This window comes from Pongo pygmaeus, chromosome 4, assembly GCF_028885625.2.
Source record: "Pongo pygmaeus isolate AG05252 chromosome 4, NHGRI_mPonPyg2-v2.0_pri, whole genome shotgun sequence".
NCBI classification, from domain to species: Eukaryota; Metazoa; Chordata; class Mammalia; order Primates; family Hominidae; genus Pongo; species Pongo pygmaeus.
In genome coordinates, this window is record NC_072377.2 from 176,219,436 (window position 1) to 176,247,359 (window position 27,924).

At 38.8% G+C, this 27,924-nt stretch overlaps 1 protein-coding gene across 10 annotated transcripts in view; it reads left to right on the forward strand.

Moving 5' to 3' along the window:
* The window catches only part of RANBP17 (RAN binding protein 17), a 432,110-nt gene that overhangs the window by 350,482 nt on the left and 53,704 nt on the right, over window positions 1-27,924 (forward strand). For all 10 annotated transcript variants that reach the window (XM_063665353.1, XM_054488237.2, XM_054488236.2 and 7 more), the window contains 3 exons: window positions 735-817; window positions 20,011-20,225; window positions 21,773-21,911. In XM_063665353.1, coding sequence (XP_063521423.1) covers window positions 735-817; window positions 20,011-20,225; window positions 21,773-21,911 — 437 coding nt within the window. The remainder of the gene's footprint in view (window positions 1-734; window positions 818-20,010; window positions 20,226-21,772; window positions 21,912-27,924) is intronic.

The following is a 27,924-nucleotide window of genomic DNA, read 5'->3' on the forward strand; positions in this document are numbered from 1 at the left end:
TTTGGTAGTTTTTGTTTTGCTAATCCTTTTTTAAAAATGCCACTACTTCTTAAAAGCCAAAGCAGTTGTTTAGAAATCACATATGTCCGGAGGTCGTGTTAGTTCTTCACCCTGTTGGCACTTCCCCAACCCCAGTAGGAACCAGGGAGGTAGAATTGCTCTCAGTGAACTTACGACACTTGTTTCTCTTTACTGAAGTTGTATGCAGTGGAAACTGTAATGTGTTTGAAATATGCTTCAAGTATCAGGTAATTCATTACACATAGGTGCAGTATTTTAAAAGTACCAGATTTCCTATTCATCACTTTAGAATTTGTTTTAAAAATGTGTATCAGGCACTGTAGGAAATCTCAAATGGAAATATATATCATTATCCAAGTATTTGTCTAAACTTAGACGCCTGGGATGTTTTCTTATTATCCATCACCCAGTTAGCATGAAAGAAGGGGCAAGAAATCTTTGACAAAGAATGTCAGGATATCGTTTTGACAGATAAAAAATGAACGCTTTGAGTTAGCAAATAAATGAAAATAATTCTTCTTAATTGTCCTGCTATCTTTAGAGTGAAGAAATTAGCATACGTATTTTATCAACAGTTGTTTATAAAATGGAGTGGAACTTTAAGAGACAATTGTACTGCTGCTACTTCTTATAAGTGAAAATGCTAGGCATTTTAAATCTGTGTTTGGTTTCTTTATCTTCACATATAGGCAATTTTTTTCTATATTTCTTAGATCCCAGCGTTTGAATTTTGATGTATCATCTCCTAATGGAATTCTTCTCTTCAGAGAAGCTAGTAAAATGGTTTGCACTTATGGTGAGTGTCCTTTTCCATATGTGCCTCTGCAATATAGTTTTATCTCTTTGGAGGAAAGAAAGATGTTAGTTATTTTGTTCTTTTGAACTTTCATATCTTTATGAATTTGTGAAGTTGGTAATACAAGTGCAAAAAGCCAGGTAGCTATCATATTGGCATCAGGAGAAGTAAGCAGCATGCCTTTGACTAAATCATGCCTGACCAACTTGATGAATTTCTTTTGGATAAAATTGCAGTGTCAGTAGATGAGGGAATACACTAGATAGAATATTGAAAAGTTACAGCATATTCAAAATTGCTCAAAGTTACATCAGGGAGTTGACTATGTTGAACCAAGGAATGCTTAAACCGGAATGTCACTGAATTGTGGGAAAATATCCTTGTAAAGAGCAGTAAATATTTTATTATGAAGAACTTTTGGGTACTGTGCCTCTAGAAGCAGAGTTCTACAGGAAAGATTGTCCTATTCAATTAAAGTCCAAAATTTAGTATTTGGTTAGCAGTTTGGGCCTTAAAACTACACTAAACTAATACTTGCCAATTCTGACACTGTCATCAATGAAACTCTCTACTCTCTGAGACCTTTATGGAGATAGGGAATGCAGATAGGATGGATAAAAATCCTCTGTAATCTAATTTGGCACACAGTGACTGAATGTCAACTGAGCTGGGCTCTGTGCAATGCACTTCTCCTTGAGAAATGTTTCTCTGTGTCCTTTTTTTCCCTCTCTGTTCTTTCCCAAATCTACAGCAAACTGTTAAGTAAATTTAATCTTAAAAGTTGCCTGTTATTCTTTTTTTTCTTTTTTTTTTTTTTTTGTTGAGACGGAGTCTCACTCTGACACCCAGACTGAACAGTGCAGTGGCGTGATCTCAGAGCTCACTGCAACATCCGCATCCCAGGCTCAGGTGATCCTCCCACCTCAGCCTCCCGAGTAGCTGGGGTTATAGGCACACCACTGCACCTGGCTAATTTTTGTATTTTTAGTAGAGATGGGGTTTCACCATGTTGGCCAGGCTGGTCTCGAACTCCTGACCTCAAGTGATCCACCCACCTCAGCCTCCCAAAGTAATGGGATTACAGGCATGAGCCACTGCACCCAGCCATGATTCTCATACTTGAGTACCTAGAAACAAATTTTATGAAATTTTATAAAGCTTCTTTATTTTTAATTCTGCATGTGTTTGTGTATGTATGTAAGAACAACCAATAGAAGCATTATCACTTTTTTTAAAGTAAAAGCCTATTTTAAAAAGAAAAAAATGGGTGTTTTAAGTTGTTTTTACCTCATTTCAGAACACATTCTGGGGATCTGAGCTGTATACATTGTAGGCCTCCATTAAAAATACTTCATTTTAATTTCACATCTGATTTGTAGAATTTGAGATTTTTTCATGTGTAAAAACTAGAGAAAGCACCTATATAGGACAGTAAACTTGTACTCTCTTATTTTCATCTGTACCAGTAACTACATTGCCACAACTTTTGTGTCCTGTTTGAAAATAGACACATTAAAATCATATAAAGTGGGCTGGGCACAGTGGTTTATGCCTGTAATCCCAGCACTTTGGGAGGCCAGGGCGGGCGGATCACTTGAGGCCAGGAGTTCGAGACCAGCCTGGCCAACATGGTGAAACTCTCTACTAAAAATACAAAAAAATTAGCCAGGTGTGGTGGCGGGCGCCTGTAATCCCAGCTACTCGGGAGGCTGAGGCAGGAGAATTGTTTGAACCCGGGAGGCGGAGGTTGCAGTGAGCCAATATCGCACCATTGCACTCCAGCCTGGGCAACAAGAGCGAAACTCTGTCTCAAAAAATAAAATAAAAATAAAATCATATAAAGTGGAAATGCTTTGCCTCCTAGAGGTAAAAATGGACCCCTTTAAAAAATACTCTAAATACAATTTGCCATACTTTTTGTGTATATCTAATTCCATTCCATGTTTTATCATATAAGATGTGTGTCTGGACCTTTTTTCAAAAACAGCATGGTATATTAGAAAAAGCACAGTTTTTGAATTTACAAGATCTCAGTACTAATACTGTTACCAATACTTATCGACTTCATGACCTTCAGCTAAAATACTATATATAGCTCTTTGTGGCTAGTTTTCTTTTGTATAAAATTAGGACTACTAAATACCTACTGACTTACCTGCCTAGTTGGGATTAAGAAGGTTAATTGAGCTATTCTGGTAAAAGGCCTGGCACAGGAGCTAACATGGAATAGTTACTCGCTGTTTATGCCTCTCCTTCTTCCAAAGCCTTTCTCTTATACTCACCAAGCCAGCCTTCTTTGGACAGGGGTTCAACAACACACATCACTGCTTTGCTCAGCAGTGCTTCCTGTTTGGACCACACTGCCCTGCTTCCTCTGCCTGTAGCCAGTGATTAGTTTTTATTTCCTCTCTTATTTAAAGGAAATAAACAGCATATATGTATAAGAATCTCTTAGTAATCAGTAGAACTTTAACTATGCATATGTTAGATTCCTGTTACCAGTCACAATTGTGTCATTCCTACCCCTTTTTCTGGATCTTTCTTTTCACTAAATATATTTTTTCCTTTAGGGCTTATTTACTGTTGCACAAGGGCTGTTAAGGGAAGTGAGCTTCCTCTTCCAGTGTCACTTTCTAGGACAGAATGTATGTCCAGTGAGTGACACCAAAAGGAATCTCACAGAACAATGCCAAATCTATGGGCTTCAAAAGTTGTTCTGTTCTCTGTTGGCTTGTCTGACATAGAAAAAGGCATTGCAGCAAAAGTTGAGAAAAATAACTATGTGAGGATTGTATTGGAGGAGGAGGAAGAGGAGACAGAAGAGAAAGGAAATGAAGGGATAGGAGAAGTGAAGTGGAGTAGGGGAAGAGACAAAACGTTCAGAGCATTCTTGCAAAGAAGAGCCAGTAAGGAGTTTTCTTACATGGAAGAAAGATGAGATTAGAGTAAGGCTCTGCTCCTCAATTTAGACTAATAGTATTGGTAGCTTTCACTTTGTTATCAGCTTTTATAGTCCTATATTAGACCATTTATCATAAATTACCCTGTTGAATCCTCAAGGTAGGTATTATATGCTACTCACTAGTTATATGACCTTGGTTAAGTTGCAAGCCTCTCTTGCTTCAGTTTCTTGTTAGAGAAAATACTTCATGCCTCAAAGACATGGTTGTGAGAATTGAGTTAGGTAATGTATGGAAAGCCCTTAGACTAGTTAACGACTGTGATTACTGTTGTGAAGAAATTGAAGCTCATAGAGGTTAAAAAAATTGCCAAATATTACATAGCTAGCAAGTAGCTGAATTGGAATTTCATTCAGTCATACTGACAGTGGTCTTTTCATATTCTTTACTGCCTCTTGGGAGTTGCCAAAGTAAGATTTTACCATGGATATTTATGATGAAGCACTGTTCTTTAAAGTATGGTGATTTCTATCTCAAAACTTAAAGGAAATCAAAGGTTCAATGAAAAAAATGTCCTTCAACTGGGTCACCAGTGACTTTGACAGTGACTTTGATACATGCACTTTACATAGAATAATAGAAAAATGTCTCTTAACCTCTACTAATTCTCTTGCTGGTCCACATCAGCCATCCGATTTGTCTGTCTTTACCTTCTGTAATGTTTTATTACCCATGCTTTTACCTCTGGAAGTTCTAATATACACATTGGAGGAAGATCATGTAGTTGCCATTCAGGAGTCTAGAAGATGAGGCAAAGAGTGACTGGGAGGGCACGGAAGAGCCAGCACTGTTTATCTCTTTGGTAAGCCGAGGTGAAGGAAAGGGAAGCCCGTGGAGGAAAGAGGCCAGAACATTCTGTGATCCCTTTTGTTTCCATCCTCACTGGGTTCTTCTCTGATCACCTCTCATGAGCAGTTTTTGGTTAGTCAGTGATCAGGGCGGTGCAGAGAGGGAAGGAAGCATTTCCAAATGCAACTGACTTGTTATGTATTTTGTGAAATACCTCCACCTCACTGCTCTGTGAGACTGGCAGAAAAATAATACTTTTGATATGCTGTTTTATTTATCTGTAGTCTGTCATGATATACTTTGATGTAAGTTTTTAATTTTGCTTCAGCTCTCAGCTCCTCTTGCCGTTACAGCTCAGGGTCAGCAATGAGGTTAGCCACAGTAGCACAAAACAATTTCCTGTTTGTACAGCCCAGGTAACATTTGGATGAGGATTAAATTTTACCACATTTTGTACTAGCCCAAGCCTATTATTTCTAATGAGTTTTAAATTGCTTCAAGAACATGTATTTCAAAACCTAGTGCTATGATCCGTTCAGCCTGAGCAACTTAATAAAAGAAATTTCTTTCTTAAATTTTTGGTTAAAATGTTGCATGCAGTGTAATAAATGTTATTACTTTGGAAACCTACTTCTCAGTTTTAAGAACTGGATGATTTTTATGTTCAATTTCCATTTGTCTAATCTTTCCTTCTGTTTGCCTCTGAGTCCTGGTATCTTTAGTGACATCTGTTGGTTGAAGAGTGCACAGAAGGGAGAAATAATGATTGTTTTCATAAGACTGGCCAAAATAGAACTGCCTTTATTCCTTCCTTAGGTACCTGATTTAAGAACGCAATATATAAAGATTCTAAATTTTAAAAAAGGATAGTACAAGCTATGATTATTCACTGTCATAAGCATTTACATCAGGATTCTTTTAAGCAGTATGTGCTCTGGGTGTATGTAAGGTATAACTTAATGTGCATAAATTGAATTTGTAAAGTGGTATACAAGCCACTGTTATTCGTCATCACCTAGATAACAGGCCACTGGTTTTCACCCTTGGTTTTGCAGAGCTGTAGAGGCCTGTGAAAGTGCCACAGCAGCCCTCCAGAAAAAGGGGGAAAGAGGACCACTTTGCCACCTTGACCAGAACCACCCAGCTATGTAGTTACACTAGACTTGTTCATAAAAGCTATCACCTGTTAGGACTTTTTTTAAAAAAGAGGCTGAAAATCATTTGCATGTACTATTAGAAGTGTTGCAAGAATGGAAGATTAGGACTGTATACAGGCATACTTCTTTTTGTTGTACTTTGCAGATACTGTGTTTTTTATAAATTGAAGGTTTGCAGCAACCCTGCATGGAGCAAGTATATCAGTGCCAGCATATGATTACTTTGTGTCTCTGAGTCATATTAATAAATGTGTGTTCTGACTGCTCTGCTTTGGCCATTCCCCATCTCTTCCCTTCTCCTCCCCCCTCCCTATTTTCTGACACAGCAATATTGAAATCAGGCCAATGAATAACCCTACAATAGCCTACAAGTATTCAAGTGAAAGGAAGAGTTGTACATATCTCACTTTAAATCAAAAGCTAGAAATGATTAAGCTTAGCGAAGAAGGCATGTCAAATGCTGAGACAGGTCAAAAGCTAGGCCTCTTGCACCAAACAGCCAAGTGGTGAATGCAAAGGAAAAGCTCTTGAAAGAAATTAAAAATTCTACACTAGCAAACACACAAATGATAAAAAAGTGAAACAACCTTATTGCTGACATGGAGAAGGTTTTAGTAGTCTGAGATCAAACCAGTCATAATATTCCCTTAAGGCAAAGCCTAATCCAGAGCAAGTCTCTAACTCTGTTCACTTCTATGAAGGCTGAGAGAGGTGAGGAGGCTACAGAAGAAAAGTTGGAAGCTAGCAGAGGTTGGTTCATGAGGTTTACAGAAAAAGGCCACCTCCATAACATCAAAGTGCAAGGTGAAGCAGCAAGTGCTGATGGAGAAGCTGCAGTGAGTTATCATGAAGATCTAGCTAAGATTCATTTTGATGAAGGTGGCTACACTAAACAACATTTTTCACAGAGACAAAATGCTACTGGAAGAAGATGCCATCTAGGACTTTCACAGCTAGCGAGGTGTAAAGTCAGTGCTTGGCTTCAAAGGACAGACTGACTCTCTTGTTAGGGGTTAATGCTGACGGTGACTTGAAGTTGAAGCCAATGCTCAATTTACCATTTTGAAAATCCTAGGGCCCTTAAGAACCATAAAACCTAAAGTATAATAATAATAATAATAATAATAATAAAAGAATTATGCTAAATCTACTCTGCCTGTGCTCTAGAAGTATAGCAACAAAGACTGGATGATGGCACATCTGTTTATAGCATGCCTTACTGACCACTTTAAGCCCACTGTTGAAGCCTACTGCTCAGAAAAAGATTCCTTTCAAAAGGTCACTGCTCACTGACAGTGCACCTGGTCACCCAGGAGCTCTGATGGAGATGTACAAGGAGATTAATGTTGTTTTCATGTCTGCTAACACAACATGCATTCTGCAGCCCATGGATCAAGAAGTAATTTTGACTTTCAAGTCGTATTATATCAGAAATACATTCTGTAAGGCTGTAGCTGCCATAGATAGTGATTCCTCTGATGGATCTGGGCAAAGTAAATTGAAAACCTTCCAGAAAGGATTCACTATTCTAGATGCCATCAAGAACATTTGTGATTCACAGGAGAGGTGCAAATCAATATTTAGCAGGAGTTTGGAAGAAGTTGATTCCAACCGTCATGGGTGACTTTGAAGAGTTCAAGACTTCAAGGGAGAAATTAACTGCAGATGTGGTTGAAACAGCAAGAGACCTATAATTAGAAGTGGAGACTGAAGATGTGACTGAACTGCTGCAGTCTCCTGATAAAACTTGAATGGATGAGGAGTTGCTTCTTCTGGATGACCAAAGAAAGTGCTGTCTTGAGATGGAATCTACTTGTGGTAAAAAGCTTTAAAATATTACATAACCTTAGTTGATAAAGTGGCAGCAGAGTTTGAGAGGATTGACTCCAATTTTTAAAGAAGTTCTCCTGTGGGTGAAATGCTATCAGACAGCATCATATGCTACAGAGAAATCTTTTGTGAAAGGAAGTCAATTGATGCAGCAGATTTCACTGTTGTCTTATTTTAAGAAATTGCCACAGCCACCTCAACCTTTGGCCACTACCCTGATCAGTCAGCAGCTATCAACATCGAGACCAGCCTTCCACCGGGAAAAAGATTACAACTCACTGAAGGCTCAAATGATTGCTGGCAAATTTTAGCAATAAAATATTTTTAATTATGGTATATACATTATTATTTTAGACATAAGGTTGTTGCACACTTAACAGACTACAGTACAGTGTAAACTTTTATATGCACTGAGAAACCAGAAAAAAAGTTGTGTGACTAACTTTATTGGGATATTTGCTTTATTGTAGTGGTCTGGAACTGAACTCACAGTATTTCCAAAGTGTGCCTATAGTTATGTATAAATGATACTTATGTATAAATGATACTTATGTATGAATGATTACAAGAAGATAGCTAAATAATTCATTGGTCTTGAAATAACTAGAGTTAATAAAATGTCACCAAAAAATAACAGTTCTCGAGAGAATAGATTGTCCAGGAACTACGGATATGGTCTTCGATCTTATCAGTTGGTTAAGGCATATGATAACAAAGTAGCAGAGTAAGGTTTACAGAAGTCTTCTGGGCGCAGTGAAATGATCAACACCTTGGGATCCCAAAACCAGGATCAGGTGGCTTACAAAGCAAGGCCTTCAGGATGATAGCTGAACACATGCTTAGATTTCAGTGGATTCCTTCATCAATGCACCTAACATTTGTTGAGCATTTACTTTTTTGTTGTTTTTTTGTTTGTTTTTTTTTCAGTCTTGCTCTGTCGCCCAGGCTGGAGTGCAATGGCACGATCTTAGCTTATTGCAACCTCCGCCTCCTGGCTTCAAGCGATTCTCCTGCCTCAGCCTCCCGAGTAACTGGAATTATAGGCGCCCACCACCATGCCTTGCTAATTTTTGTATTTTTAGTAAAGATGGGGTTTCACTGTGTTGGCCAGGCTGGTCTCAAACTCCTGACCTCAAGTGATCTGCCCACCTCGGCCTCCCAAAGTGCCGGGATTACAGGCATGAGCCACTGCGCCTGGCTGAGCATTTACTGTTAATATGTTTCTGATCCTGTGAGAGATAGGAAGATAAATAAGATGCAAAAGAAAAAAAAAAAAAAAGAATCCACCTGGGCGCAGTGGCTCACACCTGTAATCCCAGCACTTTGGGAGGCCAAGGCGAGTGGGTCACCTGAGGTTGGGAGTTCAAGACCAGCCTGACCAACATGGAGAAACCCCATCTCTACTAAAAATACAAAATTAGCCGGGTGTGGTGGTGCATGCCTATAATCCCAGTTACTCAGGAGGCTGAGGCAGGAGAATCGCTTGAACCCGGAAGGCAAAGGTTGCAGTGAGCCGAGATCGTGCCATTGTACTCCAGCCTGGACAACAACAGCGAAACTCCGTCTCAAAAAAAAGAAAAAAAACCTTACTGATTCTTCCCTTAAGGAACTTAAGTCCAGCAGGGGAGTCAGACAAATGAAGAAAGAATTATGATGTGTTGTGCTATGTGTTATCCTTGAGAAGTATTTAGAGTGCCATAGGAGCCCAGAAGAGATTTCTAGCTGAAACTGGGGGTTTAGAGAAGGCAATATTTCTTGAAGGGAAAAGAATAAGGCTCAGAAGTTTTAGAAGGGCATTTAAAGAGGAGAATAGATTTTACAAAGCACATAAATATAGAACAGCCTGGTTGGTTAGGAAACTTAAGGAATTTCAAAATTGCTGAAGACTAAAGCTAATGTTAAGGAGCTTTAGGCAGTGACAGACGACCAGTTATGTAGTAACTTTTGGGTCAAAGTAAAGAATTACAACTTTAGGCTGGGCACAGTGACTCACGCCTGTAATCCCAGCACTTTGGACGGCTGAGGCGTGTGGATAACCTGAGGTCAGGAGTTCGAGACCAGCCTGGCCAACATGGCGAAACCCCGTCTCTACTGAAAATACAAAAAATTAGTCAGGTATGGTGGCGGGCACCTGTAATCCCAGCTACCTGGGAGGCTGAGGCAAGAGAATTGCTTGAACCTGGGAGACGGAGGTTGCAGTGAGCTGAGATCGCACCTTTGCATTCCAGCCTGGGCGACAGAGCAAGACTCTGCTTAAAAAAAAAAAAGTATTACAACTTTATCTTTAAAGATATACATTCCTTAAGGAAAATACTGGATGGTATGACCATATTTACATTTTTGAGAAACCGCTTTGATAGCGTTGTGGTAGGTTAATTATTTGGTGTAAAGCTAGAAGAGAAAGGAACAGAATTAGGCTTTTTTTGCTTTTGTTTTGTTTTTTGTTGAGACAAGATCTCACTCTGTCACCCAGGCTGGAGTGCAGTGTCATGATCATAATTCACTGAAGCCTCGAAGTCCTGGGCTCAGGTGATCCTCCTGCCTCAACTTCCTGAGTAGCTGGGACAACAGGCACGTACCACCATGCCTGGCTTTTCTTTTTTTTTTTTTTTTTTTTAATTTGAGTAGAGATAGGGCCTCACTATGTTGCCCAGGCTTTTCTCAAACTCCTTACCTCAAGCAATCCTCCCCACTCAGCCTCCCAAAGTCCTTGGATCACAGGCTTGAGCCACCATGCCTGGCCAGAATTGTTATTTAAATTAGCATACAATCTTAGTAGACATAAAATTATGTCTTCCTTTCCTATCTCAACATGATTCCCTCCTGTATGATAATGTGATTTTACAAAATTTATATTATCACACAAAGAAAAGTATACCAGTTCTTGGGAATTTATAGAATCTTATGTACTGTTTTGTACCAAATACTACTCTAAGACTATACGTAGGATCCTTGCCATCTTCAATATAGTTTTCTTTTTGTTAATATTCAGTCTGGGACAAGACATCCCCCAATACCTAATTCTATTGTTTGCACATGAGATCACTCAAGAAGTGGTTGCATCTAACTGAGGGACTAGAAGTAGGTTTTGCTGGTAGCTACCAGTTAACAATTGTGCGTCTAGTTGAAATTCCTTTCAACAAATAAGAAAAAATGTATAATGATTTCAAAATAAACTCTGTAAGCTTTAAATACTGGGAATTTATTTTTTTTCTTTTTCGGTTACTTGGTATGGCTCCATGGAAAAGCAAGAATTATAAAAATGTCCATAACCTTTATAAACTCATTCCTATTTTTCTTCTAATGTTGGAAATGATCTAATAATGGAAATAATCTAATGATAGAGGACAGCTAACTACAGCTAAAGATCCTTGATGTTACATTATTCATAATAGTGAAAAATGGGAAAACAAACAAAATGCTACAAATAGCAAAATGCTTGAAATAACATAGAAGGATATATCAGTTCAGTGGAATAAATTGCAACCATTAAAAATTATCTTTTAAGATTACCTAGCTTATGGGAAATATAAATAATACTATGTAAAGGTAGAATTCAAATTTCACCTATGCTCTAGGTAATGTTAGACTTCTATATACGTGGCAACAGTTGAAAGAAGACAGCAACTTCAAAATAGTTTGAAATATTGAGGTTGAGAGTTAATGTTTTTAAGACTTTTATATCTACTAATATGCTTATAAAATAACCTATATAAAATCTTTTATTCAAAAAAGGTAGTGAATCATACTTAAATTTGTAATTAAATTATTGGACAACATCCTGGGAGTTCAGAAACAAAATTACATCAGTGCTGAAATTCCATCTTCTGTGTCAGCAACTTATCCTGTAAAGTTAAGGAAGGTATGGAACCACCATAAGCATACAGCCTGGGGTCCACTTGTACTGCCATGTCTTTTTCTATCATGTTTTTCTGTACCTATCACTTTCTTTCTCATCTTTTTTCATGCAAAATAATTTTTTTTCTTTTTTTGCTTTTCTCTAACTATAAAATAATATACCCATAGGGGGGAAAAAATCCAGCAATGTTATTTCAAAATCTGTAAGCTTTAAATTTTTAATTTTTCACTTGGTACAGGAAAAGAAACCCCCCCCCCATTCATCACCCAAAGTTAACCATTATTAACAGTTCAGTGTATGTGCCCTTCTATGCTTTTTATGTGTACATATACACATATTTTCCCAAAAGTGATATCATAATATACTTGCTATTCTGTAATTTGTTGTTTTTTATTTATATTATGGTCATTGTTCTATGTTAACATATATAAATCTACCTCATATTTTTAAATAGCTGCAAAATATTCCATTTTATGGTCATACTATAATTTATTAATCGCCTTTAGCTGAACATCTGCTTTTCCATTATCATACATAGTGCTTCAGTCAATAACTTTGTACATTCAGCTTTGTGAGTTTCAGTCATTCATTCAACAAATGTGTAATAAGAACAGCAGGTGCTGTTCCAGGTTCTTTGGATACCTCAGTGGGCAAACCAAAAAAGAAATTAACTAGTAATTAGAAGGTAGGCTGGGCGCAGCTGTTCATGCCTGTAGTCCTAGCACTTTGGGAGGCTGATGCAGGAGGATTGCTTGAGCCCAGGAGTTTGAGACTAGCCTGGGCATCACAGTGAGATCCCGTCTCTATAAAAAAAAATTAGAAAAGTAAAAGAAGGTAATAAGTGCTATTAAAAAAGAAAGAAAGAAAGAAAATAGATTAGGATAAGGGGGCATCTAAGTCCCAGAGAGTGAAACAACAGAAACTCTAATTCATTGCTAGTAGAACGCAGAATGGCGCAGCCACTTTAGAAGACAGTTTGGCAGCTTCTTATGAAATTAAACACAGTCATTGTACGGTCCAGTAATCATGCCCCTTGGTATTTACCCAAAGGCATCGAAAACTTATGGTCACACAAAAACATGCACACTGATATTTATAGCAGCTTTATTCTCAATTGCTAAAACTGATTTTCTTCAATAGGTGAGTGGATAAATAAACAACGGTACACTCAGACAATGGAATGTTATTCAGCACTAAAAAAAAAAAAATAATGCTGTAAAACTACAAAAAGATATGTAGGAACTGCAATGCCTCTTACTGAGTGAAAGAAGCCAATCTGGAAAGCCTTACATACTGTATAATCCCAGCTACGTGACATTCTGGAAAAGGGAAAACTATGAAGACAGTAAAAGCTCAGTGGCTGCCAGTGGTTAGGGGACAGTGAAGGATGAATAGGCAGAGCAGAGGATTTGGGGGCATTGAAACTCTGTGTGATACTATAATGGTGGATGCATGTTCATTATACATTTGTCCAAACCCATAAAAGGTACACCACCAACAGTGAACGCTGATGTAAACTATGACATTGGCTGATAATGATAATGTCAGTATAGGTCCAGATTGTAACAAATGCACCACTGTAGTGGGGGATGTTGATAGTAGGGAAGCTGTGCATGTGTAGGGGCAGGAGATGTATGGTAATCGCTGTACCTCTCAGCTTTGCTGTGATCCTTAAACTCCTTATTGTAAAAAAAAAAAAAAAAAAAAAAAAAAAATACGCACACACATCTTAAGTACCAGGGATTTAGGGACATGTTGCATTATTAGAATGGCCAAGGTAGGTCTCATTGAAAATATGACATTTGAACAAAGACTTCCAGTAAATGAGGGAGTTAGTCACGTGGATTCCTTGAAGACCAGTCTAGGCTGAGGAAACAGCAAGTGGTAGAGTCTTAAGGCAGGAGCATATCTGGCATGTCTGAAGGGCAGCAAGGAGGTCAGTAGCTGAAGCAGATTGAACAAAAGGGAGAGTAATAACAAGAACAGTATCATAGAAGGCCTGTAGCCCACTAACATCACTTTGACTTTAACTCTAAATAAAATAGAGGGCCTCTAGAACATATTGAGCACAGGAATGACGTGACCTGACCTAAGTTTTTAAAAAATTACTCAGGCTGCTATATTAAGGATAGACTATAGAGGATTAAAGGTATAAGCAGGGAAGTCAGATAAGACAATATTGCAGTAATTCAGGCAAAGTTTGATACTGGCTTTCAACAAAGTAATAGCAGTGGGAGTGGTCAGATTCTGGATATATTATGAAAGTAAGACAAATCAAATTTCTTGATTCATTGGGCGAATGGTAGGACAGAAAAAATGTAGTCAAGAGATTTGAGCACAAGCAACTAGAAAGAAGTAGTTGCCATCAACTGAGATGGAGAAGGCTAAGATGGGTGTGGGGGACCAAAGTTCCCTTTTGGTTATGTTGAATTTGAGATGTCCATTAATACCCAAGTAGAGATGTTGAATGCCAATATGGATTTTTGATTCTGGAGTTTGGAAAACAGGTCTAGGGAGTCCTTTGACTCATAGATGATATTTAAAGCTGCAGAACTAGGTAAGAACTAGGAATGAGTGTGCATGCTTCATCAGCACACCTGCTAGAACTAGGAGTGAGTGTAAATATAGAGGAAGACTTAGGTTTGAGCTCTGGTGCACTCCAATGTTGGAAGGTAAGAAAGAAGAAGGAACTGGCAAAGAAGAGTGAGAAGGAGCGCACACTGAAGAAAATCGAGAGAATGTGTCTTGGAAGACGAGGTGGTCACCTATGACCTATCAAAAGCTGCCAGTCAATCAAGTAAGATGAAGGCTAAGAGTCAGCCATTACATTTAGCAACCAGAAGTCACTAGTAACCTTGAAAAGAGCACTTTGAGTGGAGCAGGCATAAAAGAGAATAAGAAGAGAAGAAATGGAGACAATGAATTGAGCAATATCTGGCAGGGGAAGTAAGGCCAAGAGAAGTTTTTGCATGTGTCTTTTTTTTTTTTTCTTTCATGGAAGAGACAGTAGTGTGACTTGTATTCTGATGAGAATGAGCCAATAGCAAACAAACAAACAAACAAGATTTCATATAGAGAAGGGCAAAAATTGTTGGTGCCTTGTACTTAAGCACATAAGAGAGAGGAGATGGGAACTAGTTGGACACGTTGAGGGATTGACTTCTACTAAAGACAGTATATGTGAGTGCAAATGCTAGTAAAAAGGTATAAATGGTAGGGAATGTTAGTATTAGAATATAGAAATTGATGTACACACACACACACACATATATTTTTTCAAGACGGGGTCTCACTCTGTCACCCAGGCTGGAGTGCAGTGGTGTGATCATGGCTCACTGCAGCTTCAGCCTCCTGGGCTCAGGTGATCCTCCCATCTCAGCCTCCCAAGTGGCTGGGACTAATGATGCATGCCACTACACCTGGCTAATTTTTTGTAGAGATGGAATTTTGCCATGTTGCCCAGGCTGGTCTCAAGCTACTGGGCTCAAGTGATCCATCCACTTCAGCCTCCCAAAGTGCTGGGATTACAGATGCAAGCCATTTCACCCAGCCTTTTTAAAATATTTTTAATAAGTGTCACCAAATTGCCTTCTAGAATGGTTATACTAATTTTATATTCCCAACAATTTTTTATTTTTCTAAATCCTTATCAACACTGCATTGTGTTATCTTTTTTAATCTGAAAGGGAAATATTATATTCCCTCCAGTCTTTACAGCTTCAATTCTGTCCCAAACCATTTATGTCCAGAGACCTTGCTGGTTTGCAGAGAGACAAGAGTGGGTTAAGTGGCCTGAAGTAAAGGAATGTCAGCAAGTTGCAGTTCTCTTCGCATAACTGCTCCTTCCAATGATAAGTGAAGACATTCAGCCTGTACAGTTGGCAGCTAGCTATCAAATTCACTTTAAAATTTTGGAGATTAAAAGAGAAAAAGAAAAGGTGAATCAATGTGATTGATTGCTTCATAAGCCAAGAAATAACATTGTTTATACTGTTAGTTTCTCCTGGTATAAGATACTACGGTGGTATATCTTATCCCTTGCATCACTTTTCTAAGTATTTTGAGGCGTAGCAAATTGGTGGAATGGAAAGCAAATAGCAAAACTGTAATCCCCTGCAGCTAATTCTCTATTGAAGCAACAGAAGAGGCTGTCAAATGATAGAGTATTGACCTTACTTTGAATTGTGTAAATGAAAAGGACTAGAGGGAAGTGACATTATTTTATACTGCACACACTCAGCTTCACCTCCTTCTCTTTTTGAGGCTATAGTTCCTCCAAATGTGAACTTACAGGAGAAAAAAAATGAGCCCCAAGTACTGTGTATTGTCATAGTTTACATTTATAGAGTGCTGTGCCAGCTAGTTTACATATGCTGTCTCTTTTACTCCACGTAAGAGCCTTGTGAATTATAGGTGTTATTATCCTCATTTTGTAGATGAGGAAACTGTGAATTATATAAGTTAATAATCTGCTCAGATACCTAGATAGTAAGGAAAGATCTAGGATTCAGGCCAGGTCAGTATGAGTCAAAAGCCCACACTGTAAATCAGTACCTTCTGTACTATATGTTTATCTTCTGTTACAATATTATCTTATTATGTAGTTCTCCAGCTGAGGCCTGTGAAAGAAAGCCATTCTTCTTTGGGTAATGGGAGTCTCTTCTGAAGAGGAAGACATCCTGGAGTCAGTCACTCAGCAAAAAGGATGGGTCTCAGGAGAAAAAATAATTTAAAAAAAAAATGCACCTGAGAGTCGGTCACAGATGAGCAGGAGATTTGACATCTTCCTATATGTATCCCTCTTTAAAAGTACATCTTGAGAGTTGTCTAGAAGGGTACTTCTGAGTACTGGAAGTTAATAACAACAACAAAGGCCTCTCCATGAAGGACAGAGAGTGGAGGTGAAGAAGGAGAACCCCAAGCAGTTCTCTTAAGCTATTAATGAGGAAAATATTTCTAATAAGCCAAATTATGTAGATCAGGAATTATCTGTGCTCATTTCCTACTTGTTTTCCCTCATTATTTAATGAGATTTCTTATACTGCTACAGCAAGTACAAGAGTAAGAATGGGAATTCCATAGTACTTGTGCCTCCATTCCCCATTATTGCCTTTGGCCAGGTTAACCATTCAATTCACAGTATTCTTTTCCCCTGAGCCCCAACATAGCCTCAGCATATATCTTACCCAGCTTAAGGATGTTACAGTGTCTTTTTCCCCTCCCCAAATTATGGCACATGTACTCAGTGAGAAACAATTAGAGTTTTTCCATTTAGTTCTAGCCTTTGAAAGTCTGTTTTATTTCAGTAAAGTATGATTTATTTTTGTGCTGCTACAGTAGTACCAAAGTAGCAGCTGTTACTGGTTTTAGTAGCTGCTAACCTGGCAATGCCATCGTCTCCTAGCTGTCCATCAGTGCAGTGTAGATCTCCCTCTTAGGAAGGAAATGCTGACAAGGAAGGAATAGAACTTTCTAGGTGTGGAGTGGAGCAGGGAGGACAAGGAGGGATATCATACATAGAGAGGAAGATCAAAAGCAAACCTAAGCCCTGTCACTTTTGTTTATACTAATGTGAGTCTAACTCCTAGATTTTCAGCTTTTTGAGGGCAGGATCAACAATTTCAGTAAGTATTGCTGAATAATACATATTGAATGAAGCTGCATTCCAGTAAATAAATGGATAACATGGCCAAGCCTTCTTTTCCATGGTCTTTTATTATCGCCATGGAATGCTGAGGCACTTGAGCAAAGTGAGGTAGTTTCCTATTTCAAAAGTATTCATCATTCTACTGTTGCAAGGTCAAAATAGTATATTAATTACTGTCTTAACTCATTTATGCCTAGTCTTCCATTATTAAGACACTAAGCTTGTGGGAGTTATTTGTATCCTATTGCTCAAGGTCATCGCCAAGGTCTGATTTTTCACACAAAAAAATTTGCAACCTTCGGCATAAATGGGTTAATATAGATGTATCTGACATAGTCCAAAAGGCAGGACATATATGCCAAATTGCAATATTAACATAGAGATAACAGTTATGATTCTAACTAATATTTCTTGATGATAGATTATCCAGTCCTTTACAGATTTTTTTTCCCAATCAGGCAGTTCTTGGACTGCCTATTTCATCTGTTGCTACAGAATATAGGACCTTTCCTTTCCCTATAAGGATATCAACATAAAAAGGCCCCAAAAGTTTTCTCACTTTTACCCTGGCCTTCCCAACAAATACAAAACCAGTGAAAATTACCAAAATTACCCTAGCTCTTTTCATCACATGGGTATACAGTGCTGTTCTTTCTTGGGAAAGGGAAGGAGGGAAAATGTCTAACCTTGGTTTAAATTGAATTTGAGGCAAAGGTAGAAAAACAGTGGTTTAGAACTGTTCTTTTCTGAAGTACCTGGCTTTCTTAGACCTTCATGCCTTTGCACTTCATCTACCCAGAGTACACTCCTCTTTTTCCAAGTCCATGTGGCAACTTCAATTATCCTTCAAACTTAGCCTGTTCTATGAAGCCTTTCCCCCTGCCCTCCTGACAAAGGAAAGTTAGTCTCTTTTTCTGTTCACATAACATCTTGACATACCTCTCTGATGGCATTTGTCACATTGTATGGAATTATTTATTTACAGATCTGTTTCCCCCAACGGACTGAACTCCCTCAGGGCAGAGATTTTATTTTATTCATTTGTTTATACTAACACCTCACACATAGTAGCTGTTAAATAAATGCTGTCATATTGAGTTGAATCTTTATGCAACTATTATATCTCTCTAAGGTAAGTTACATTGAGATCATGAAAGAGGGTACAGAATTTGGTATTGAGTAAATTACAAGATATGCTTCAGCCTTCTAGACAGTGCTTTTGTCATTCAGATATATAAATTATAAGCAAAGTCATATGGACTTCTAAGGCTACACAGAAGAGAATATGCATATGGAAATGCTCCACATACATGGAACAGATCAAGGCAGATCAAGAAGGGGGAACCTTTACCCTGCGCTAGTCCTATGTTTCATGCTCTGCTAGAAGTATTAGTCCTTCTTAACCTCTTAGTACACATGTGGTTACCATAATATATATATATGTCAGTCAAGCTTCAAACCAGGAAAAACAAGCATGATAATACTTTTGGAATGGATAACTTATTTTAGAAATTAGACGTTATACAATCTTAGGCAAAGATGGGGAAATAGGGCCAAAGGGGGGAGTTGAAGTTTCAGGGGAAAAAAATCACTGATCAGCCCTCCTGAAATAATGGCATAGACAAGTTGGAATTTGCAGAGAAATCTAGAAACCAGGCACATTTAGGTGCTAGAGTGGAACTATGAAAGGATTAGGGGTGAGAAGGTAGCTGCTGTTATGGTATAGAAGTCAGTAGAAGGCTGTTGCCTCTGCATAGCTATTGCTTCTGTAAGTGTGCTACCACCTGTTTGGTGGTGGGCTTGGAGATATTGGTCAGCAGGGCTGGTAGTTCTAGACACAAACAGGACAAGGAAGAACAAGGACAAAGTGAAACCGAGCAGCATTTCTACCTCTTACTCTCACCACCTCTAACCACAGCAACCTTCAGAAAGTCATGGTAGCTACTCCACTCCTAGCATCCAAATCTCACACAAATGTCTCTTTTGGCCAATTCTAGCCCACAACCATAAAGGGAAGTGGATTCTAAGAAACTTAATTCTTGTTAGCTAAGTTGACACGGTGTAAGCCACTATATTATACTTCTAAATTTTGTAAATTGAATTTAGTTTCAATTTTAGAAGCAATACTCATTTGACCAGGAAAAAGCAGAGGTAAGAAACATATATTACTTTATATTTTTTTAAAGCATTATCAAGTATTGCCTAGTTACATACTTACTAGCACACATTTCAGAAACAGAAATTATTGATTGTAAATGCTAACTACTACAGAAGATTTTAGGGTGATCATACAAACATTTCTTTGTCTTCTGATGGTCAACACAGAATTTAAGTACAATTTTTAAAACAATCATCTCTTGAGATCTTCTGAAGAAGGATCTAAGAAGAAAAAGGAAGTAATATTTACTGTACACTGCACCAAGAACTTCTGTGTGTGTTATTTCATTGAATTCATATACCAAACCTGTGAGGCTCCTAAAAATGAAGTAACTCAAGATCAAATTCGTATAAAAGGTTAAAAATTTGCCGAGAATTTAGGGTAATTTACATCTCAGTCAGGTTATCTTTTTCTCTTGACTTAGTTTTATCCTACTTTTTAAAATTCTTTACTGACAGGATAACACATAAAGTAAAATGAACTAGTCTTAAGAGTACAACTTAGTGAAATTTTACATATCTGTGTATACATCTGTGTAATCACCATGCAGATAAAAATATAGAGTTTTTCCAATATCCTTGATTGATTTTTCCTTGGGCCTTTTGTACTTCCAGGTAAACTGCCATATGTATTTATATTTTTTATTACCATGAATAAAAAAAAATTCTTAAAAATATGCTGGGAGGAAGTGAACATTAGCAGTAAAGTAAAAATGTTAAATAGTGTGTCCCATAACTGCTTTGAATGACATCTACTTATGTCACTTTCTCTTTCTGCTTTTATCCTAAAACAGGTAATCAGATCCTGTCCCTTGGGAGCCTCTCAAAAGATCAGATTTATCCAATGAAACTCAAGGGCATCTCCATCTGCTATTCAGCTCTCAAGTCTGCCTTGTGTGGAAATTATGTCAGCTTTGGCGTCTTCAAGTTGTATGGGGACAACCATTTTGACAATGTACTCCAGGCCTTTGTCAAAATGCTGCTGTCAGTGTCCCACAGTGACTTGCTAGTAAGCAATCATGCATCATGGGAGTCTTTGTATGAAATGTGAAGTAACACCACCACAGGCCTGGAAGGGTTATAATGAAGCCCAGGGAGTTAGCCTAGAACATTTTATGTTTTAAGACAGCATACTTGATCTAACTTACAGAATTTGGAAAACTATAGTGGCTTTTTTTTTTTTAGCATCTCTGCCTGATTATACAGAAGCCAATATGTGCCCAATGTAGTAGCAGTAATTACTTGAGTAACATAGCCAAATCATGCTCAGGCTTAGTTCAGGCTTTCCCACCTGCTCCCACCCAAGGTTACAAGTAAAATCTGGAAGGCCTTTGTTAGTCAACCTGTGTAAGAAACGCTTCTTGATCTCCTAGTGGACTAGTGCATCATCCTCCACCTTTATAACTAATCTTGGAATGACTGCATCTCAGGCCAAAGAGAGGACTTCCTTGTAGTAGAGTGGAATGATCATTGAAGGATATGTCTGTTAGACAGAAATTACAGAGTAGAAACTTGAGTCAAATCAGCCATATGTTAAAATCACCTCATCAAGGAGTTACTTCACTACAGTTAAAGTCCACCAAGACAACTGGTGTGGTTCCAAGAATTTTTCTCTAATTTTTTTATTCTGATAGTCAAGCAAACCTTCAACTCAGTAATTCTCAAACTTGAAGGTACATAAGACTCTCTTAACATGTGTGTTAAAAATGTACGTTTCAGAGCCTACACTAGAGCTTGTCATTTAGTGAGTCTGAAGTGGGGATCAGGAAACTGCGTTTTTAACAAGCACCCCAAGTGATTCCTATTGAGTTGGTCTTAACGTCACTTTAAGAAATGCTCCTCTGGTTTCTCTCTCTCTTTTTTTTTTTTTTTTTTTTTTTTTAGAGGCGGGGTCTTGCTGTGTTGCCCGGGCTGTTCTTAGACTCCTGGGCTTAAGCAATTCTCCTGCCTCAGCCTCCCAAGTAGCTGGAATTACCAGCATGAACCTCCATGCCCAGCTTCTCTAATTTATCTTACAAGTGTGTTTCTTTGATACTGGTTTGGATTGCATTTGAGATTTTTCAGGTATCTTTCTCATGCACTTATCTTTTGCCTGTAGTGTATGGTAAATATTAAGCCCTTTACCAAATTATTATTTAGTTAGATGGATTAGCATTATATTAATACAACAGACTATGGTGCCAAATCCCATTATAACAGCAAATGTCTTTGTGTTTAAAAAACCAACAAAAAAAGGTTTCCTAGCGACTGTTAAGCACTGTTCAGTGTTACAGTATTCCAATCCAAAAAAATAATTCACACAGTCTTCGAAATATCATACTGCAGGGATTTTACTTTTAAGTGCTAACCATATAAGGTAAAGAGATCAAGAGATTCCTATCAGAACTCCTTTAAATGCTGGATTGGGACTCATTATGTCATTTGCTCTATATATTTATTGACCTTGTGTTTAAATAAGTTTACAATTTCCAGTATTATAAATGACAATTTTCACTGGACTGTAACATGTATTTTTCTTCCCTGTGGCTTGACATTTAGTATATCTCTGTGTTGTAGCAATACCGGAAACTGAGCCAATCTTATTATCCACTCCTGGAATGTCTCACTCAGGACCACATGAGCTTCATCATCAACTTAGAGCCTCCTGTACTCATGTATGTTCTCACATCTATCTCAGAGGGACTCACTACTCTTGGTAAGGATCATAGAGGACATTGTTTCCATAGGAAAAACTTGATCATGGGCTTTAAATGTATGTGATTATTGAGACTATCATCCTACAAAGGGGGAAAAGATATTGTGAACCCAAACTGAAAGATTATTTTATAATTATTACTTGCAAGTGGGAAAAATGTATTTCTTCATATTTTGATACATAGTCAGTTATGCTTTAATCAGCTTTACTGAGGTATAATTTACATACAATAAAATTCAGTGACTTTAAGTGGATAGTTCAGTGAGTCCTTGTACAAATGTGTACATGTACACAAACATAACCACCGCGACCGATATGTAGCACATTTTTATCACCACAAAAAGCTCCTTTTTTTCCTCCGTCTAATCAATCCCTTCCCCCTACCTCTCACCCCAGGGAACTAATGCTTTCTCTCACAATAGTTTTCTTTTTCCAGAATTACATTTAAGTGGAATTGTATAATACGAAGTTATTTGTGTCTGGCTTCTTTCATTTAGCATAGTGACTTTGAGATTCATTCATGTTATTTTGAAAATCAATTAGTTTATTCCTTTCTATTGCTGAGTATTATTCCATCGTATGGATTATTAGTTTGTTTATTCACCAGCTGATGGACATTTGGGTTGCTTTCATTATTTGACTATTTTGAATACAGCTATTATGAACATTCCTATACAAGTATTTATGTAGGTAAATTTTTTTTATTTCTCTTGGGTACATACCTAGAAGTGGGATTTCTAGGTTATATGCTAAGTGTATTTTTAACATTATAAGAAACTAACAAACTGTTTGCCAGAGTGACAGTGGCAGCATTTTGCTGTCAACAACAGTATATGAGGATTCCAGTTGCTCTGTATACTCGGTCACATTATTAGCGTCTTTTTCATCTTAGCCATGATAGTGGCTGTGAAGGAGAATCTTCAAGTTGACTGATCTTTTCTTCTGTGATACCTAATCTTCTATTAATACTGGATTTGGGGCTAGGCGCGGTGGCTCAGCCTGTAATCCCAGCACTTTGGGAAGCTGAGGCGGGTGGATCACCTGAGATCAGGAGTTCAAGACCAGCCTGGCCAACATGGTGAAGCCCCATCTCTATTAAAAATACAAAAAAAATTAGCCAGGCGTGATGGTGGGCACCTATAATCCCAACTACTCAGGAGGCTGAGGCAGGAGAATCACATGCACCCAGATGCACCCAGGAGGCAGAGGTTGTAGTGAGCCGAGACTGCACCATTGCACTCAGCCTGGGCAACAAGAATGAAATTCTGTCTCAAAAAAATATAAAAAGATTTTAGCTGGCACGGTGGCTCATGCCTGTAATTCTAGCATTTGGGGAGGCCAAGGCAGGTGGATCACCTGAGGTCAGGAGTTCAAGCCTAGGTTGGCCAACATGGTGAAACCCTGTCTCTACTGAAAATACAAAAAATTAGCCAGGTGTGGTGGTGTGCACCTGTAGTCCCAGCTACTCAGGAGGCCAAGGCAGGAGAATCACTGAGGATGGAATGAGCCAAGATCGCGCCACTGCACTCCAGCCTGGGCAACGAACGAAACTCCATCTCAAAAAAAAAAAAAGAACTGTATTTGTTTTCATTTTAGACATTATATTTTTATTCTCTAGAATTATTATTTTTTTTTTCTTTTTTTTTTTTCTTTTATTGTAATTATTATTATTATTATTATTATTATACTTTAGGTTTTATGGTACATGTGCCCAATGTGCAGTAAGTTACATATGTATACATGTGCCATGCTGGTGCACTGCACCCACCAACTCGTCATCTAGCATTAGGTATATCTCCCAATGTTATCCCTCCCCCCTCCCCCCAACCCTTTTTTATTTATTTATTTATTTATTTTTAGACAGAGTCTCACTCTGTTGCCCAGGCCGGAGTGCAGTGATGCAATCTCATCTTACTGCAACCTCCACCTCCCAGGTTCAAGCAGTTCTTGTGCCTCAGCCTCCCAAGTAGCTGAGATTACAGGCTTGTGCCACCATACCCAGCTAATTTTTATATTTTTAGTAGAGATAGGGTTTTGCCATGTTGGCCAGGCTGGTCTTGAACTCCTGACCTCAAGCGATACGCCCACCTCGGCCTCCCAAAGCACTGGGATTACAGGCATGAACCCCCATGTCTGGACTTCAATATTTTAATATTGAATTTTTAAATATTTTCCATTTTCTCCTCATCAGGTTTATGTTTTTTTAACATTGATCATATGTATAAGATTTATAATAGGCCAGGCGCGGTGGCTCACGCCTGTAATCCCAGCACTTTGGGAGGCTGAGGTGGGCAGATCACGAGGTCAGGAGATCGAGACCGTCCGGGCTAACACAGTGAAACCCCGTCTGTACTAAAAATACAAAAACAAAATTAGCCAGGCGTGGTAGCGGGCACCTGTAGTCCCAGCTGCCCAGGAGGCTGAGGCAGGAGAATGGCGTGAACCTGGGAGGCAGAGCTTGCAGTGAGTCAAGATCATGCCACTGCACTCCAGCCTGGGTGACAGAGCGAGACTCCATCTCCAAAAAAAAAAAGATTTTTAATAGCTGTTTTAAGGTCCTTGTCTACTGATGTGATTTCTGGATCTGTTTCTATGGATTTTTCTCCTTATGGGTCATGTTTTTTTCATTCTTAATATAACTTGTTATTTTTTAATGTGTGCCAGACATCATGAATTTTATGTTTTGAATTTTATTTCTGTGCTAGATTTTGGTTTTTATTTTTTGGAGGCAGAGCTTCACTCTTGTTGCAACAAGTCTCAGCCCACTGCAACCTCCATCTCCCGGGTTCAAGTGTTTCTCCTGCCTCAGCCTCCCGAGTAGCTGGGATTACAGGCATGCACCACCACGCCCAGCTAATTTTGTTTTTTTAGTAGAGACGGGGTTTCTCCATGTTGGTCAGGCTGGTCTCGAACTCTCGACCTTGGATGATCCTGTTGCCTCAGCCTCCCAAAGTGCTGGGATTGTAGGCATGAGCCACTGCACCCAGCCAATTTTTATTTTTTTAATGTGGATTTTATTCTATCCTGCAGTTGAATAACTTTTGGGTCAGTTTGACTCATTTGAGATCAGATGGCAACTCTTATTTTGGAGTAACTGGGCCCCACCACTAAAGTGTTAGCCTTATGACACTCCAGTGCTCCATGTGTTATGAAGTTCCTCCACAAATGACTTCCAGCTTGTAATCTTCAGGAATTATTTGGCCTATTGCTTTTCAGTGGTTCTTTACCCAGCCTTGGGAGTTTCTTCTCATACTATTTTTTTTTTTTTTTTTTTTTTTTTGAGATGGAGTCTCGCTCCGTCACCCAGGCTGGAGTGCAGTGGCATGATCTCGGCTCACTGCAACCTCCGCCTCCCGGGTTCAAGCAGTTCTTCTACCTCAGCCTCCCAAGTACCTGGGATTACAGGCATGTGCCACCACGCCCAGCTAATTTTTTTGTATTTTTAGTAGAGATGGGGTTTCACCTTGTTGGTCAGGCTGGTCTCAAACTCCTGACCTCAAGTGATCCACCCGCCTCGGCCTCCCAAAGTGCGGGGATTACAAGTGTGAGCCACCGCGCCCGGCCTCTTCTCATACTTTTATAAGTCACTGTTCAGACAAACACTGGAGAAGACTCCCTTGGAGAGCTGTAGAACTCTCTTACGTAGGTCCCACGCTCTGGTACCCTGTACTACAAGTTTTAGCTGCTTTAGCCTTCCCAGATTTCAACCTTTTATTCTCCAACTCAGTGAGCCTGTTTGGCTTTGTTTGGGTTTTCCCTTTACTAGCCTGCAATCTGGAAACTGCTTTGGGCAGTAAGCTTGAGCAATTGTTTTCCTCCTCTCTGGTTTAATGATCCTGTACTGCTTGTTGTACAATAATTGAAAACCATTGTTTCGTATAATTTGTCCTGTTTTCTAGTTGTTTGGCAGGAGGGCAAATTCTCATAGCAGTTAATTCTTCATGGAATAAGAAGAAATTCTGTCTTCTATTATTACAGTTTGGCTGGACATTCTTTTATCTTACATCATAGTAATACTTGAAGATTTTGAATTAGTTTCAGTTAGCTATGTTATTTTCAACATGTGATCTTGTTAAGACTTAGAATCTGCATTTTAACAGACTTTCAAGGGCATCTTGACAAAGTGGCATTATGAAGGGAATACTGAATTTGCATTTAAGTCTCAGCACTGCCACTTACTACTTGTTTGACCATGGGCACATACGGTGTGCCTGCTGCTGTCATAGGTGTTTCATGTGGATACTGGACTCTCTTCATTCTCAGAACCATTTGTATACCAAAAGCAGGTTAGGTACTCTAAGAGCACTCTTTATTCTTATTTTCTACTTGGTTGTAAGCTTCTGAAGGGCAGGAACAGTGTCTTACTCACTACTTTATTTCAAGCTCCTAGCATTATAGTAAGTATTCAATAAATATTTACTGAATGCATTAATTAGGTAATATTATTTTCATTATACAGATGAGGTAAGCTGTGGCTCAGAGAGGTGAAACAATTTGCCTGAAATCATAAAACTAATAAGTGAATGACCTAGGAATCATTCAAACCCTAAAACCCGTTCTTCCTCACCACACTACCCTGCTAGATCTACCTGATAAAGGTCACAGCTTTGACAGCTAGAGGCCTGGTAGAGATGATTTTCTTTGTACATATTGGTGGTTTTATCTTCAGCCTCTTGTATTGTTGCAAATTCGCATTGTAACCACTGGGTAACTGGCAGGTGAATTTGGGCCCTGTGTCATCAAGAAAGGGGACTATTTAGAATGTTGAAAGTAACTACTTGGATTTTTCCTTTCCCAACAATGATATATTTTAAAAAGAGGAATTTATTGGTATTGTTTGGACTACAGGCAGGTTTAATTTCTATTGTTGCCTTGATGGAAAAAATGAGGAGGTACAGAAAAGTTGAATCAGTGATAGAGTGATGACTTGCCGAATATTCCAAAAATGATACAAAAAATTTTAGTTAATTTCTTTCATTAGTATTTTTAATTTCATGCTGTCTTTTTAATCATCCATCCATTCTCTGCCCACCCCAACCCGCAACTCTTATACACAGACACCAAGCACAGTGTCTTCAAAAAGCTGCTCTTACTAATGACTCTGAACTCCTTCATTCAGTAATTATCAGTTGTGCATATACTATGTACCAACTATCTTTCTAAACCTTGGCAGTACTGAAGGGAACAAGACAGATAAGATTCCTGCCCACATGAAAGCTTGCATTCTAGTGGGAAGAGATAAGCAATAATTGAACAAACAAATACACATACCAAAAAAATCAAGTCATTATATGCACTAAACAAAGAATTAAAATGGGGTGGTGGAAAAAGAATAAGTCAAGATAGCTGACTGAAGACATCAGACACCTGCCCTCTCCCAAAAGAAGAACCAAAATTATGAATAGATAATCTTATACCTCGAATAGAACATCTAGAAGAGAAGACTAGAGTCCTATAAAGAACTCACAGGAAGGCTGGGCGCGTTGGCTCATGCCTGTAATCCCAGCACTTTGGGAGGCCGAGGCGGGCAGATCACAAGGTCACGAGATCGAGACCATCCTGGCTAACACGGTGAAACCTCGTCTCTACTAAAAATACAAAAAAATTAGCCAGGCGTGGTGGCGGGCGCCTGTAGTCCCAGCTACTCAGGAGGCTGAGGCAGGAGAATGGTGTGAACCCGGGAGGCGGAGCTTGCAGTGAGCCAAGATCACGCCACTGCACTCCAGCCTGGGCAACAGAGCAAGACTCCGTCTCAAAAAAAAAAAAAAACTCATAGGAAACATTTAAGGCACAGAAAGAGAAGGAAGCAAGCAGCCAGCTCTGCCAAGATTGGCCAGAAGCCCAGAGGGGCTCAGTATTGCAGAGAAAAAGGTAAATGAGAGAACTTAGGCAGTCCACATGCCTGCCACAGACTACTGCAATCTAAACCACATGAAAGCTTTTCTACCCTTATGAACTCTTAACATTAGCATGAGCAGTGATTTGAAGACGGTGTAAAGGCATTGCTGCACCA